General features: G+C 40.0%; 1 protein-coding gene across 2 annotated transcripts in view; it reads right to left on the bottom strand.

Annotated features, from left to right (window-relative positions):
• The window catches only part of cerkl (CERK like autophagy regulator), a 210,834-nt gene that overhangs the window by 11,693 nt on the left and 183,228 nt on the right, over positions 1-15,913 (bottom strand). The window contains exons 6-8 of one of the 2 annotated variants that reach the window (XM_072261766.1): positions 11,521-11,595; positions 4,096-4,273; positions 3,810-3,878 (exon numbers count right to left, since the gene is read on the bottom strand). In XM_072261766.1, coding sequence (XP_072117867.1) covers positions 3,810-3,878; positions 4,096-4,273; positions 11,521-11,595 — 322 coding nt within the window. The remainder of the gene's footprint in view (positions 1-3,809; positions 3,879-4,095; positions 4,274-11,520; positions 11,596-15,913) is intronic. The other variant, XM_072261767.1, reaches the window with a different exon arrangement.

The following is a 15,913-nucleotide window of genomic DNA, read 5'->3' as shown; positions in this document are numbered from 1 at the left end:
CGTAGGCAAATTTCTGATAAATAAAAAGGTACAAGTGAAGAAATAGTGGGAAATTTCAATTATCTAAATACCAATCATAGTAAAAAGAATCGAGCACACCAAATTCGTAAACTGCACTCAGGTGAACATTTTTAAGCAGTATGTAGCAAATCATACAGATGGGAGAACAGTTATTTATTTCTTATTAGTCCCTGAATTGGGAGTGCATTTTTGTGGTACATAGAATACAGAACATTACAGCACAGGAAAAGACCCTTCAGCCTAAAATGTCTGTGTCCACCATGATGCAAAATTAACTAATCCCATCTGCCTGTGCATGTTCTATTTCCCTGCATACCCTGCCTATACATGTGCCTGTCTAAATGCCTCTTAAATATTGCCATCTTTCCCAAGCAGCAGATTCCAGGCACCTACCATTATCTGTGTTTAAAAAAATACTTGCCTTTTAAATCTCCTTTAAACTTTTCCCCTTTCAATATTCAAAGTAAATTTATTATCAAAGTACATACAAGTTCATCTTATTGCAGTGAATCACAGTAAATATACGAAACACAATAGAATCAATGAAACACCACACCCAACAGGACGGATAACAGCCAATGTGCAAAAAAAACCCAAACAGTGCAAATACAGAAAGAAAGAGTAGAAAACAAATAACAATAATAAATAAGCAATAAATATTGGGAACATGAGATGAAGAGTCCTTGAAAGTGAGTCCAGTTCAGTGGGAACGGTTTAGTTATTTGGCGAGGGAAGTTATCCCACAGGTTCCAGAGACTGATGGCTGAGGCAGTGACTGTTCCTGAATCTGGTGGTATGCATCTTGAGGCTCCTGTACCTTCTTCTTGATGGCAGCAGTGAGAAGAGAGCATGACCTGTATGGTGGGAGTCATTGATACCAGATGCTGCTTTCCTGCAACAGCACTCCACGTAGATGTGATCATTGATAGGACAGCGTTATCCTTTATGGACTGAGCTATATTCACTACTTTCTGTAGGCTTGGGGTGTTACAAGGTCATTGGTATTTCCATACCAGGACATGATGCAGCCAGACAATACGTTCTACTTACACATCTATAGAAGTTGGTCAAAATTTTAGATGACATGCCAAATCTTTGCAAGCTTCTGTGTAAGCAGAGGCACTTTCATACTTTCTTTGTAAAGGCAATTACGTGCTGGACCCAAAGCAAATCCCTTGAAATAGTAATTTTAAGTTGCTGATCCTGTCCACCACTGATCCCCGATGAGGACTGGCTCATGCACCTCCGGTTTCCTCCTCCTGAAGTCAATAATCATCTGCTTTGTCTTGCTGACATTGAGTGAGACACTGTTGTTGTGGCACCACTCAGTCAGACTGTCAATCTCCCAGATATATGCTGATTCATCACTACCTTTGATTCAGTCAACGACAGTGGTGTCATCAGTGAACTTAAACATACTAAAGTTTTGCCATAAGTATAAACCTTAAAATTATACCATCTAGAATTTGACATGGGAAGAAAGACTCTGACCATCTGCCCTACTTATGCCTCCCACAAGTTTATAAACTTCTATCAAGTCACCCGTCAGCCTCTAACATTGCAGAAAAAACAATCCAAGATTGACCTCTCCTTATAGCTTATACTCTCTAATCCAAGCATTATCTTACTAATTCTCTTCTGCAGCCTTCAGCTACCTTGTTCCTGAACCACCCTTCAAACGCTAAACACCACAGTTTACCAACAGTAAACATTTTGCACTAAAACCAACTTGTTTTTTTTTCTATTTGCATTCTTTCTTGTAAAAATTGTGTATAATTTATATTACACACACAAAACAGTGGGGGATCTCAAGTCAGGCAGCATTGAATGAAAGGACTAAAGAGTTGACAATTCAGGCCGAGATCCTTCCTCAGGTCTCAGCCCAAAATGTTGTCTCTTTATTCCTTTCCATTGTCTGACCTGCTGAGTTTCTCCAGCATTTCCTATGTGTTGCTCTGGATTTTCAGCATCTACAGAATCTTTTGTATGTAAAATTTGTGTTTATGTTTTCTTTGTGAATGGTGCATGATCGTTATATGATTGTGATGCTACTGCAGGCACGTTTTTCGTTACACCTGTGCATACATGCACTCTTGCATATAACAGTAAACTTGACTTGAATTTAAACTTCTTCAAAGCTTCTCGCTGCTGTCTGTAGGAATTTGCATGTTCTCCCTGTGACCGTGTGAGTTTTGCTGGATGCTCCGGATTCCTACCACAGTCTAAAAACGCAGCAGTTGGTAGGTTAATTTGTCATTGTGAAGTGTCCCATGATTAGGCTATGGTTAAGTTACTGGGCAGCACGGTTTGAAGGGCTGGAAGGGCCTGTTCCACGCTGCATCACAATCGATCAATCAGTAAATAAATCATTCCTGGGATGTGTTGACTCGAACTGCAAATAATTAAATATGACCCAAAAAAAATCTTATACAGCTCAAACATGACCTCCCAACTTTTTTACTCAGTGCCTGAACTAATAAAGCAAGTATGTTATGTCCATTATTTACAATCCTTTCTACTTCTGTTCCCACTTTCAGGGGCTATGGACATGCAGCCCAAGATTGGTCTGTATGTCACCATTTAATATATACTTTCCTTTGCAAAATTCTAAAGTGTCACCCGTCACACTTCTACAGAATAAACTCCATTTGCTATTTCTCGTCACATATTTCAAATTGGTCTATATCTAGCTATATCCATTGACAACCTTCCTCACTATCCACAATTCTGCCAACTTTAGCATAGTCTGCAAACTTACTAAGTAGCCTACCTACACTTTTGTCACAATCATTTATACATATCACAGACAACCAAGATTCCAGCACTGATTCCTATGGAACACCATAGATCACAGAAATCCAGAAACATAAACACCCCTCCACCACAATACTCTGTCTTCTATGACCAAGCCAATTTTGAATCCAATTTATGGATCACATGTGCTTTAATCCTCTGGATCCAGCGTACTAAGTATGACCTCATTAATTGCTTTGCTAAAACCCTTATCAACAATATCCATAGCCCTACCCTCATCAATCATCTCCTCCACTGAGCATATTTCAACTAAATTTAGCACTGTTATGGGAAATAACATAAAATTAGAGCATTGGTTTGGGATAAGACCGATTTCACAATACCAACAAGACAGTAGTTGTCTGGAAAGAGTTAGTTAAGAGAAAATTAGAATAATGGAAGTTATAGAGAGATTTAAGGGGTGCAGATTAACATATTCCCACAAAAACTGAATTTGTAAATGCACATAAGGTAAGTGTTGAAGATTAAAATCAAACAGTTTAATAAATTATTTTTTAAAAAACCATTACATGTTAAAATACTTATCTGAGGAAATTATAATCCACATACAAAATGTTGGTTACTTTGGGCCAGTGAGTTTGTTAAACACCAAGAATATACTCACTCCCACGTGGGAAACCTTAATTTTAGGGTATTTTACCTAAGCTTTTGTTAATTCACCTTATTAGAAATCCAACTACCACATCTTACGCATCAGGCATAAACAGTAGGTGACATATTGGAGAATTGACTACTTTCTGTCTCATAATACTATGTGCCTAACCAGCTGATAGATCCCAGGCCAGTTAAAAGTTTTTGACGAGGAAGTCCCTCTATCTTGTAACTGGGTGATCTTAATTAAGGTGGATGATTATTCTAAAGTGATTTTCTTTGCTTATATTTTATATCCATTTAGAGGAAATGCTATCTTAAAAATGTTGTTTGAAACTAAATTGTGGAGTAAAAAAAAACAAACTGAATCACTTGCTACCAACCTAACGCCACCTTGTTCTTCCAAGTCGGTATTTTTTGATGGTAAAAATAATAATTCACAGCCTTCAGACCTAAAAATAAAAATGAAATGCCTTTATTATCACATCAAAGACTATTTTGCTGAATTCAAACTGTACAACATGTTCAAAACCATGCTCAACTACTTTAATAATTTCTGTTAGAGGAAGAACTAAATTATAAACTAAAGAAAATACAATCATTATTTGTTGATGCTACACATAGAAAGTAGAGCTATTATTCTGTTGGATGGCAAACAATTCATCTTACTTGAGATTTGCCAGTGTTCTGATGACAGCAAACTCCCTCCGCTCTTTGGACGGCATCCAACGATACTTCTCTGCTAAGGCCAACGTTCTCCCTCCAAAGCCCAACATGCCTGAGAAACCAAATCGAAGTAGCCTGCCATGAGTACTGAAGGTGCAAACATCCACTTCTTGAAGATTGCCTATAGCAAAAGATGACACAACATACAAAAGAGAGTGAAACAAACCCTTATAGATAAAGTCACTGCTTGGGCGCCTGCAATATGAGATTTCACTGATAAATAGTATCTCATTCTATCAGAGAATTATTGGTAAAGAGGTAATTAAGAGAAAGGACGGGGGCCAATCAGGGACTAAAGAAGTTGTTTTGTTGTGGAGGCAGAGGGCACCATTTGAAATACACTGCACCTGTCTTCACTAGAGAAAAAGGTCTTGTCAAAATTAGTTTAAATTTTGATGCATTCGAAAGAAAGATATCAATGCAGTCTTCACTTGCTGAAGAGTGAAAATACAGCAAAAACTCCAGCCACAACTTTGCAATACTCCTTAGATATGGGAGTATATAAATATACAATTTAGTTTCACCTCTCACGTTACATATGATACATCTAAAATATCATTTTGGCTATATATGCATATTAAACATTCACACAAATCACTGCAAACAATGACTAAGAGCAGACAAGTAGCTGCACAGTTCATTGATGATATATTTTAAGCTCTTGTTTCCCTTTATTGAAATCAAACTTTTTCTAACTGATCTTTTTAGCTTCATTTCTGCAAAAATGTTAATGCCAGAAGAAATATAAGACTGTGCATTGAACACTGGCATTCAAAAGTATCAGGATTTTGTATCCAGCTTTTCTTTTTGAAGCACAGATGCCATATGCCCAATTTGTAGATCACATGACTAATGCACATTGTACATAATGTCATGTGTGACGCCAAGCAGAGCTACCGGACGGATGATGCTAATGAGAGAGATAACGAAAGACAATGGAGAAACACTCAAAATGCTAATAAGAGAGAAGAGAGGAATTAACAGGAAAGAAACACAATTCAGATATTGACAGACCGGTTGCTTTGAACCTGAACTGTTTAAAGTTTGATGGACAGGTGATACCCCAGCAGGGGGATAAAAGGAGCAGGTTTGCTAAGGCACGAGACACGCCACGAGACCCTGGAAAGAGCAGTGGTGGGAGTTTGGAGGTCCGGTTCGCGGGAACCGACCAGAGGCTCACAGGGTGTAAAGGTCCGATCGGTGGGAACCTGGGGTGTGTGTCTGCCCTTGCCTGAGGGCCGGGTTCACCGCGGAAGAACGATCATATCCAGAACGGAGGGGTCACAGTCGATGACCACAGCGGGATTAGAAGACATCAAAAGGTCTGCCCGAAACCAATTGCATCTCCCACTCTCTCTCTCCAACGGTACAGCAACAGCGCCTGCTTCGAACTGCACTAAATTGAACTGAACTCTGCTTCACTTAAGACTGATCATTTTACCCCTAGACTGCGATAGAGCTTGGTTGATTTCTATTACCCTAGTTCTGTGTATATGTGTGTATTATCATTGCTAACCTGTTACATTGATATCCTTACGATTAGAGTACTGTATTACTTATTTCTTTAATAAAACTTTATTAGTTCCTAGTAATCACAGACTCCAACGAGCGTTCCACTTCTGCTGGTTTGGCAACCCAGTTATGGGGTACGTAACAATATTCATAAAAAATTTAATAAAATTATCACCTATTCAACATTGATAAATATGTGGGATCGGTGACTGGCTACATACAAAAGTGCTTTCAGGACATTACCGCGATTAAACACTACACTGCCAGGGCAAACCAGAAAGCATGGCTGACTCAGAGGTTTGTGCGCTTTTAGGGATTGGGACGCTGTCTTCAAATCAGGGACGGAACAACTCTAAGATCAGCAAGAGTTGCACTCTTCTGCAACATCAGCAAGGCAAAGCATGATTACGCACAGAAAATCCACAGACACCTTTGTGACATCAGGGAAACGTGACACATAAGATATGGTCTAAAAAACATAACCAACTGCATGGCAACAACAGCAACACCTCCCTTCCTGAAAGGCGGAATACTTTCTAGGCATGATTTAGACAAATGAACAATGTAATATCAAGGAAAGCTCCCTCTCCTCCTGAGGGACAGACACGCTGTTTGGCTGCAGCCAAGATGAGAAGGACCCTAGCCAGTGTAAACCCATGCAAAATGTGAGGAACTGTGTGGCCCAGTTAACAGAGATCCTAACAGACTCTTTAATATCTCTCTCTGAAACAGTCCGCTGCCCTGCAAGGCTTTAAGGCAGTCACCACCATCTCAGTGCCCAAGAGAGCAACGGTACTAGGTTAAATGCACTGACTTTAACAATCATGAAGTGCTTTGAGTGGCTGGTAATGGATGATATAAAATCCCACCTTCCAGCTAATTATACTTTATAGTCACCAAACAATTGATACTAGGGTGTACAATCATCACAGCAATATTTGATTCTGCGCTTCCCGCTCCCTGGATTACAAATCGATAGTAAATATTAAAAATTTAAATTACAAATCATAAATAGAAAATAGAAAAATGGAAAGTAAGGTAGTGCAAAAAAAACCAAGATGCAGGTCCGGATATTTGGAGGGTACGGCCCAGGTCTGGGTCAGGATCCGTTCAGCAGTCTTATCACAGTTGGAAAGAAGCTGTTCCCAAATCTCTCCATACGAGTCTTCAAGCCCCTGAACCTTCTCCCGAAGGGAAGAGGGACAAAAAGTGTGTTGGCTGGGTGGGTCGTGTCCTTGATTATCCTGGCAGCACTGCTCCGACAGCGTGCGGTGTAAAGTGAGTCCAAGGATGGAGGATTGGTTTGTGTGATGTGCTGTGCTGTGTTCACGATCTTCTGCAGCTTCTTTCAGTCTTGGACAGGACAACTTCCGTACCAGGTTGTGATGCACCCTAGAAGAATGCTTTCTACGGTTCATCTATAAAAATTAGTGAGGGTTTTAGGGGACATTTTGGAGTGTTTTCAGTTTGCCTATTACTCAAGCCTGTCCTCAGCCCTTCACACCATCCTGTCCCACCTAGAAAATGATGCCTCATATGCTAGGATGCTGTTCATCAACTTCACTCAGCATTTAACACCATTATCCCTCAGAGACTGGTGGGCAAACTATCGTCGTTGGGACTCAACATCCTGTAACTAGATCTTGGACTCCTTGATGGGAAGACCCCAGTCAGTTTGAGTTGGCAGCAACATCTCAAGCTCCATCACTCTAAGCACTGGTACTTTTCAAGGCTGTGTGCTCAGCCCACTGCTGAGTCATGAAGGCATTGCCAGATTCAGCTCAAACCATTTCATCAAGTTCACTGATGATATTACAGTTGTTGGCCTCATCAGCAACAATAATGAATAGAGAAGGTAGAAAGGCTTGTCAAATGATTTGAGAACAACCTGAGTCTCAACATGGACAAGACAAAAGAGATCATTGTGGACTTTAGTAAGGTACAGATCAACCACTCAATTGCATATCAATTTCTCTGTCATAGAGAGAATGAACAGCATAAAATTCCTTGATGTGCACATAACGGACGATCTAACCAAGACTCACAACACCTCCTCATTAGTCAAGAAGTCACAGCAGCTGAGGAGGTGTTGTGAGTCCGGGTCAGATCGTCCGTTTTCTGATGAGATTAAGGCCGTGCAAGGCTCTCTGTCTCCATTCTAACAACTTTCTCCAGGAGCACCATTAAGAGAGCCCTGTCTGCATGCATCATTGTATGGTATGGAAGCTGCAGAGCATGAAACCACTAGACCTGACAGAGGACGGTAAAAAAATGGACAAAAGGACTTTTGGGGTCTACCACCTTTCTATTTGTGACATTTACTGGGAGCTCTGAAGACAAAGGGCTCAAAGCATTGTTGAGGATCCCACAATCTCTTTGACCCACAACCGTTAGGAAGGAGGTACAGAAGACTAGGACTGTCAGACTGGGTCACAGCTTCTTCCTTCAGGCTGTGAGTAATGAACACACTACCACTAGCCACGGGGATAGCGAGCTGTTCACCATATTGTTTATTGTTTATTTGTGCTACGCTTTTACTACATGCACTTTGAATTACAATTTTATTAACTTATTTATAGTATAATATTTTGGTTTCTGTGCTATATATGATGTATGCTGTGTGCGTGCACTGTTGTTTCATTTGGTTGTGATTGTGTAGTCAGATGACAATAAACTTGAACTATTCATTTAGAAATGCAAACACGAGAAAATTTGCAGATGCTGGAAATTTAAGCAACACACACAAAATGCTGGTGGAACGCAGCAGGCCAGGCAGCATCTATAGGAAGAGGTACAGTTGACGTTTCGGGCCAAGACTCTTCGTCAGGACTAACTGAAAAAAGAGATAGTAAGAGATTCGAAAGTGGGAGGGAGAGGGGGAGATCCAAAATGATAGGCAAAGACAGGAAGGGGAGGGATGAAGCTAAGAGCTGGGAAGTTGACTGGCAAAAGGGATACAAAGCTGGAGAAGGGGGAGTATCACAGGACGGAAGGCCTTGGAAGAAAGAAAGGGGGAGGGGAGCACCAGAGGAAGATGGAGAACAGGCAAGGAGTTATTGTGAGAGAAAGTCCACCAGAGGAAGCAGTAGCTCCCAGTGGCCACACATTTTAATTCCACCTCCCATTCCCATTCCAGTATGTCAATCCATGGCCTCCTCTACTGTCGAGATGAAGCCACACTCAGGTTGGAGGAACAACACCTTATATTCCACCTGGGTAGCCTCCAACCTGATGGCACAAACATTCCGTTATTGCACAAACATTCTAACTTCCGTTAATGCCCCACCTCCCCTTCTTACCCCATCCCTAAAAATTATTATTTTTTCTCTCCCAATAACTCCTTGCCTGTTCTCCATCTTCCTCTGGTGCTCCCCTCCCCCATTCTTTCTCCCCAGGCCTTCTGTCCTATGATACTCCCCCTTCTCCAGCCTTGTATCCCTTTTGCCAGTCAACTTCCTAGCTCTTATCTTCATCCCTCCCCCTCCTGTCTTCTCCTATCATTTTGGATCTCCCCTCTCCCTCCCACTTTCAAATCTCTTACTATCTCTTTTTTCCATTAGTCCTGACGAAGGGTCTCAACCCGAAACGTCAACTGTACTTCTTCCTGGAGATGCTGCCTGGCCTGCTGCGTTCACCAGCAGTTTGTGTGGTGTGTGTTGAACTATTTATTTTCATGTTTATAACTTCATGATTATTGAATTATCTTCTAGATACTCCTGTACCTAGTTTCAAACTAGTTACTTCAATTTCCTGAATGTTTTAGTAAAAGTGAAGAATAAGAAACAAAATTATAGAGTGTTAAAATATTGACTGCCATTTAACAGTTAACATCTGATGAAAAACCTGGACTTGGAAACGTTTCCAAGGGTCTCGACCCGAAACGTCAACTGTACCTCTTCCAATAGATGCTGCCTGGCCTGCTGCGTTCCACCAGCATTTTGTGTGTGTTGCTTGAATTTCCAGCATCTGCAGATTTCCTTGTGTTTGCGCTTGGAAATGTTTCTTTACTTACCAACATACAAACTAAGTAGGTCAATTGATTACAGTGGCTTTAATTCTTATACCTAAACTGGCTGCTCTTCTCCTATTTTCAACATAAAGCAGAAGAGAAACAGTAGTGGAACAAACACGTTAGCAGCATAGTGTGGTGTCAAGAAAACAGAATCTGAATCGGGTTTATTATCCCCGGCATGTGTCGTGAAATTTGTTAACTTAGCAGCAGCAGTTTAATGCAACAGAAAATATAGAAAAAAACCCAAAATAATAATAATAAGTAAATCAATTACAGTATACGTATATTGAATAGTTTAAAAATAGTGCAAAAAAACCGAAATAATAAAAAAAGTGAGGTAATATCCAAGGCTTCAATGTCCATTTGGGAATCGGATTGCAGAGGGGAAGAAGCTGTTCCTGAATGAGTGTACCTTCAGTCTTCTGTACCTCCTGCCTGATGGTAACAGTGAGAAAAGGGCATGCCCTAGGTGCTGGAGGTAGTGATGGACGCTACCCTTCTGAGACACTGCTCCTTGAAGATGTCCTGGATACTTTGTAGGCTAGTACCCAAGATGAAGCCGACTAAATTTACAACCTTCTGCAGCTTCTTTCAGTCCTGTGCAGTAGCTCCCTACCCCACCACCCCCATACCAGACAGTCATGCATTCTGACAGGCTGCAGCCTGTCAGAATGCTCTCTATAGAAGTTTTTGAGTGTATTTGTTGACCTACCAAATCTCTTTAAACTGCTAATGAAATATAGCCACTGTCTTGCCTTCTTTATAACTGCATCGATATGTTGACACCAGGTTAGATCCTCAGAGATCTTGACACCCAGGAACTTGAAACTGCTCACTCTCTCCACTTCTGATCCCTCTACGAGGATTGGTATATGTTCCTTTGTCTCACCCTTCCTGAAGTCCACAATCAGTTCTTACGTCTTACTGACGTTGAGTGCCAGGTTGTTGCTGCGGCACCACTCCACCAGTTGGCATATCTCACTCCTGTACGCCCTCTCAGCACCACCTGAGATTCTACCAACAATAGTTGTATCATCGGCAAATTTATAGATGGTATCTGAGCTGTGCCTAGCCACACAGTCATGGGTATACAGAGAGTAGAGTAGTAGGCCTGAGGTGCATCAGTGTTGATCGTCAGCGTGCAGGAGATGGTATCACCAGTGATGTGTTTAATTAAAATGGCAAACTTGAAAAATTCTACAGATGTACTGTACAAACCTATGAATTCTGACGGGCTGCATCATCATCTGGTATTGGGGGGGGGGGCACTGCACAGGACTGTAAAAAGCAGCAGAAAGTTGTAAAATAAGTCAGCTCCATCATAGGTTCTAGCCTCTGAAGTATCAAAGACATCTTCAAGAAGCGGTGCCTCAGAAAGGTGGTGTCCATTATTAAGGAGCCCCAGGACATACCCTCTACTCCTTGTTACCCTCAGGAAGGAGGTACAAAAGCCTGAAGGCACATACTCAGCGATTCAGGATCAGCTTCTTTCCCTCTGCCATCCAATTTCAAAATGGGCATTGAAACTATGAATTCTACCTCATTTTAAAAAATTAGTTTTGCACTACTATTTTTAATTTAACTAGTTACTATACATATACCTGCTGCAATTTGTTATTTTCTATATTTATCATGTATTGTATTGTACTGCTGCCCATAAGATAACAAATTTCATGGCATATGCCGCTAATATTAAACCTGATTCTGACTCTGATTCAAATGTTCCAGTAATCTGACTAAATTTTACTTGAAATACTATATATGCTACCTGAGTACGATTTGGTGTCTACTGTAAATGTACATTCATAAATACTGAAAGCAATGAAACTGTAGGAAATACATACCCATTATAACATGCATTGCTGCAGTTTCCGGATGGTTAATTCCATGCACAGAATATGCTAAGATATTAGTGGAACCTGAAAAACATATTTATTAAAACATTTATAAATTATCATCTATATAATTACTCTTTCCACCTATTTGAGGAAGCCAAGTAATTTATTTTTGCATATTAGCCCACAGAAGGCAGAGAGTAGAGATGGAAGGCTGTTATTCTGGCTGGATATTCATAACCCATGGTGTTCTGCAAGGATCAGTCCTGGAACCTCTGGTATGAATACCTGGATGGATAAACAAGTTTCTGCATGTCACCATGGTTGTTGCAGATGTGGACAGCGTAAAGAACTATCAAAGAATAGAGTTGGATATAGATTAGATACAGAAACGAGTAGAGAGGTAGCAGATGAAGTTTAACCACGGCAAATATGAAATGTTGCACTTTAGAAGATCAAATGAAAGAAGAAAGTATATAGTTAATGGTGGGCCCCTTAATAACATCAAAGAATTGAAGGATCTTGGGGTCAGAGTCCATAGTTCACTCAAAGTGACTATAGAAGTAGAGAAGGTGAATGGCATACTTGTCTTCATTTGTAGGAGTCTTGAGCATAAGATTAGGGAAGTCATGGTTCAGCTATATAAAATTTTAGTCAGACCACGATTAAAGTATTGGGTGCAGTTCTGATCATCCCTTTATAGGATGTAGAGACTGTAAATAGGGTGCCAAAGAGCTTAACCAGGATGCTGCCCCGATTTGAGAGTGTGAGTTATAAGCTTCAACAAACTTAGGTAGTTCTTCCTAGAGCGACAGAGGCTGAGAGGAGACCCGATAGAAGTTCTTAAAATTGAGAGGCATAGATAGGCAGTCAGAATCTTTTTTCCGGGGTAGAAACATCAAATATCAGAGGACCTACTTTTAAGGTTGGAGAGTGGGAAGTTTAAAGGGGAGATGAGGGACAATTTTTTGTTAAAAACACAGACAGTGGTAGGTGTCTGGAATGGATTACTAGAAGTAGTGAAAGCAGGCAGTTTGGTTAGTTTGGTGAAGAGACTTTTAGATAGACATGAATCTGAAGGAAATGGAGGTATATGGATGATACACGGGAAGAGCGCACAATATCAAGGGCCAGATGGTCTGCTCAGTGTTCTATTGTTTTATATTCTATTAAAACCCACTGAACACTTTATTGGACAAATTATATCTTTGATTCTTCCCAAATAGAGTGCCTGCTTCATACTAGAGATCCAGGACCAATAGCTTTTCTGACATCCCTGCACTACTGTTAATTTTAACTGCTAATTTCTAAACAAAATGTTTTGAAGAATCTCAGCTTGCAGATTAAAAAAAGATGAAATGCTTTCTTAACTTGGTCATTTTGATAGGTTCCATTCATTTACCACAGTTTTCTAATTTATGAAAAATATTGCTTTTTGGATGTTTGATGCAAATTAGAACAGTAAAAATGCTTTCGATTTGGATTTTTTTTCTGTTTCACTGATGGCCTTGGCTCAAAATACCAACCTTTAATGTCCATCTCTAATAGCTCCTGAACTAAGAAGGCAATCAAGTGTTAACCATACTGGCCAGTCAGAACATATAAGGATGGAAGATTTCCTTCACTGGAGGACAGGGAAGAATTCCCTCCCTGAATTTCCCATCTGCCCTGATGGAATTCATATTCAAATCACCAGATGAATGAGAAAAAATATTTTGAAACAAAACTACCTTTTTTGATTTCCAAGTAAATAACTCTATAGTCTACTTTGAGTGAAGCAATTATAGTATTAATTCAGATATCTCATGAATTGTAATGATTGTCCTTTCGATTTTAGAACAAAACATGAGCTCCATTGTTCAGACAATTAAGCACTAAATGGTTTGATAATCTCAGATATAAAGAAATCCCTGAAGGCCACAAGGCTATCTACTAAAGGTTGCCTTGGTTTCTTCTTTCTTGGTTACATCAAATTTAAGACCAGAAATGTGCCAGGGAAAGGAAAATAATAATAATATGACATAGACAAATGACTTCATTTCAATGCAGTTCTGCAGTAAAAAAAATTTTGCATTAACAATGAAAATATCAGTGTCCCTGAAGTGCTGTCTGCTATGAGCTTTCCAGTTACATATTGCAGTTTTCTATGCAAAACAAGAAGTGGCTATAATTAACTTCTCTGCTCAAAACACACTAACGTTGAAGTTGTAAGTGGTAACATTTGGATTGAGAAGCTGCATAGAGACTTCAGGGATTAAGTGCACAATTTTCTTATGGTTTAAATGCAAGTAAACAAATAAATGATGCCTAAAAGTACTGTGGGGAACAGTGTCCCAGTGAATAAAAGGAGTGTGGGTAAAAGAGTTCTGATAAGTTCGAACATGTGCTTGGATTAAATAATGAACAGGGGGATAAAAAGAGAGACCCCAGAGACCATGAAAGCTGGAAGCCGGAACGAAGGCAAAGTGCTGGAGGAACTCAGCGAATCAAGCAGCATCTGTGGATAAAGAGATCGAGAATGACCTTGGCCTGATGCGATATAGATTATATGATAGATGGTAAATGGACAATGAAAGTAGCAAGGCAGGCTAAAAAATAGTTAAATACACATGACATCTTTGGTCTTATAAATACAAGCACAGGTTGAGGAAGTAACAGCAAATTTCAGGACATTTGTCAGTGATAACAAACCTGGTTCTGATAACAATGAAACAGAGGTTCAGGCAGAAATCAAGTTTTGTATCAACTCGGGATGCTACTCCTTAGAAATGCTGCGGGAGGGATTTGTTGGCATGATCCTGCGAACTCTGGTTATGTGAATAGGCTGGAGAATCTGTGATTGTGTTCCTTCAAACAGTGAAAGTTGCATGGGGATACGACAGTAATCTAAAATTGTACAGAGTAGACAGATACCTTCAGAGGAAGGATCGAGGACAAAGTGACACAGAAAGACATGATTGGCAACTGAACCAAACCTAACAAGAAGGAAAAACATCAAATATATTGCCAGGTATAGCAATGGAGGCAGATTCAATTATACTGTTGAAAATATACTAGGATAGCGTATCTATACGGAAAGAATTTCCAGACGTTGGGAAGAGTGTGAAGGATTGGATTGACATACATCGTTTAGATTCAATGGGCTGAATGGCCTTATAAGCTGTAACCATTCTTTAATTCTTTGCTCTGCTTACTCTATTTTTCAGTCTTCTGGCCTTACTCTACGTTTCAATATTATATTGAAGCTACATTCTGGTGCTGAAAATCCTGTTATTACCAGCATCCTTTTGTTTATTTTTTAAAATTTTTTGCAGATAATAATAAATACTGAAGCAATATCACTTAAGGAATGCTAGTTCTCCAAGTGTCCAAATTAGGAACTCTGGTTAATGCATTTAGTACAAACTCTCATTGTCAATTCGTCTCAGATCATTGAACTGAGCACAAAGCAGACATTCCATTACACACCAGATTCTGATTCATAATCATGTCGGTGCACCCACTAACTTACTTATTGAGAAAAACCTTGAGAGTTTCGCAGAAAATTCAATTTTATCACAGCAATACTAAGCTCAGAATTAAATACAAATAACTATGTGCAACTCACATTAATTGTTACACATCATTGTGCAGCCTAACCCAATGAACAAATTTATGATAAAACACTACACCATTTGAACACCTACGACGTAGAAATTAAGCTCAAAAATTGCAAATAATTAATGAGAGTAAGGCACAGGTCACTCCTCTGTCCATCATGTGCATAAACTCTGTACAGGTTTCCCCCACCATCCGAAGGTAGAGCGTTCCTATGAAACGGTTCGTAAGCCGGAATGTCGTAAAGCAAAGAAGCAGTTACCATTTATTTATATGGGAAAAATTTGTGAGCGTTCGCAGACCCAAAAATAACCTACCAAATCATGCCAACTAACACATAAAACCTAAAATAACAGTAACATATATTAAAAGCAGGAATTATATGATAAATACGCAGCCTATATAAATTAGAAATACTTCCCTACAATGATTGCCTGCACTGTTCTCCATAGCGAAAATCTGACGCAAGCGCTCTTGGCAAAACACTCTCTCCAGTAAACTTTAAGCTATGAAGCTGCCGAATCATACCAAATAACACATTGAAATACACAGCCTATATAAAGTAGAAATAATGTATGTACAGTGTAGTATCACTTACCAGAATTGGGACAGCGCCGAGCACACTAATGATGGTATGTTAGTGTGAGTCGTCAGAGGTTGGGGTGGTGCAGTGGCCCCCACCCTCCAGGCCGCCAACCGATACCGATCCGCGAAGAATGCAGCGGTCCAGCGGTAGCCAGGAGGCACCCAGCACATCTTTAAGAAAAAAGCCGAAATAAACAATTAATTACGTGCCAGGCGGCAC

The sequence above is a fragment of the Mobula birostris genome, chromosome 6 (genome assembly GCF_030028105.1).
Source record: "Mobula birostris isolate sMobBir1 chromosome 6, sMobBir1.hap1, whole genome shotgun sequence".
NCBI lineage: Eukaryota > Metazoa > Chordata > Chondrichthyes > Myliobatiformes > Myliobatidae > Mobula > Mobula birostris.
This window is presented reverse-complemented; position numbering and strand designations above follow the sequence as displayed.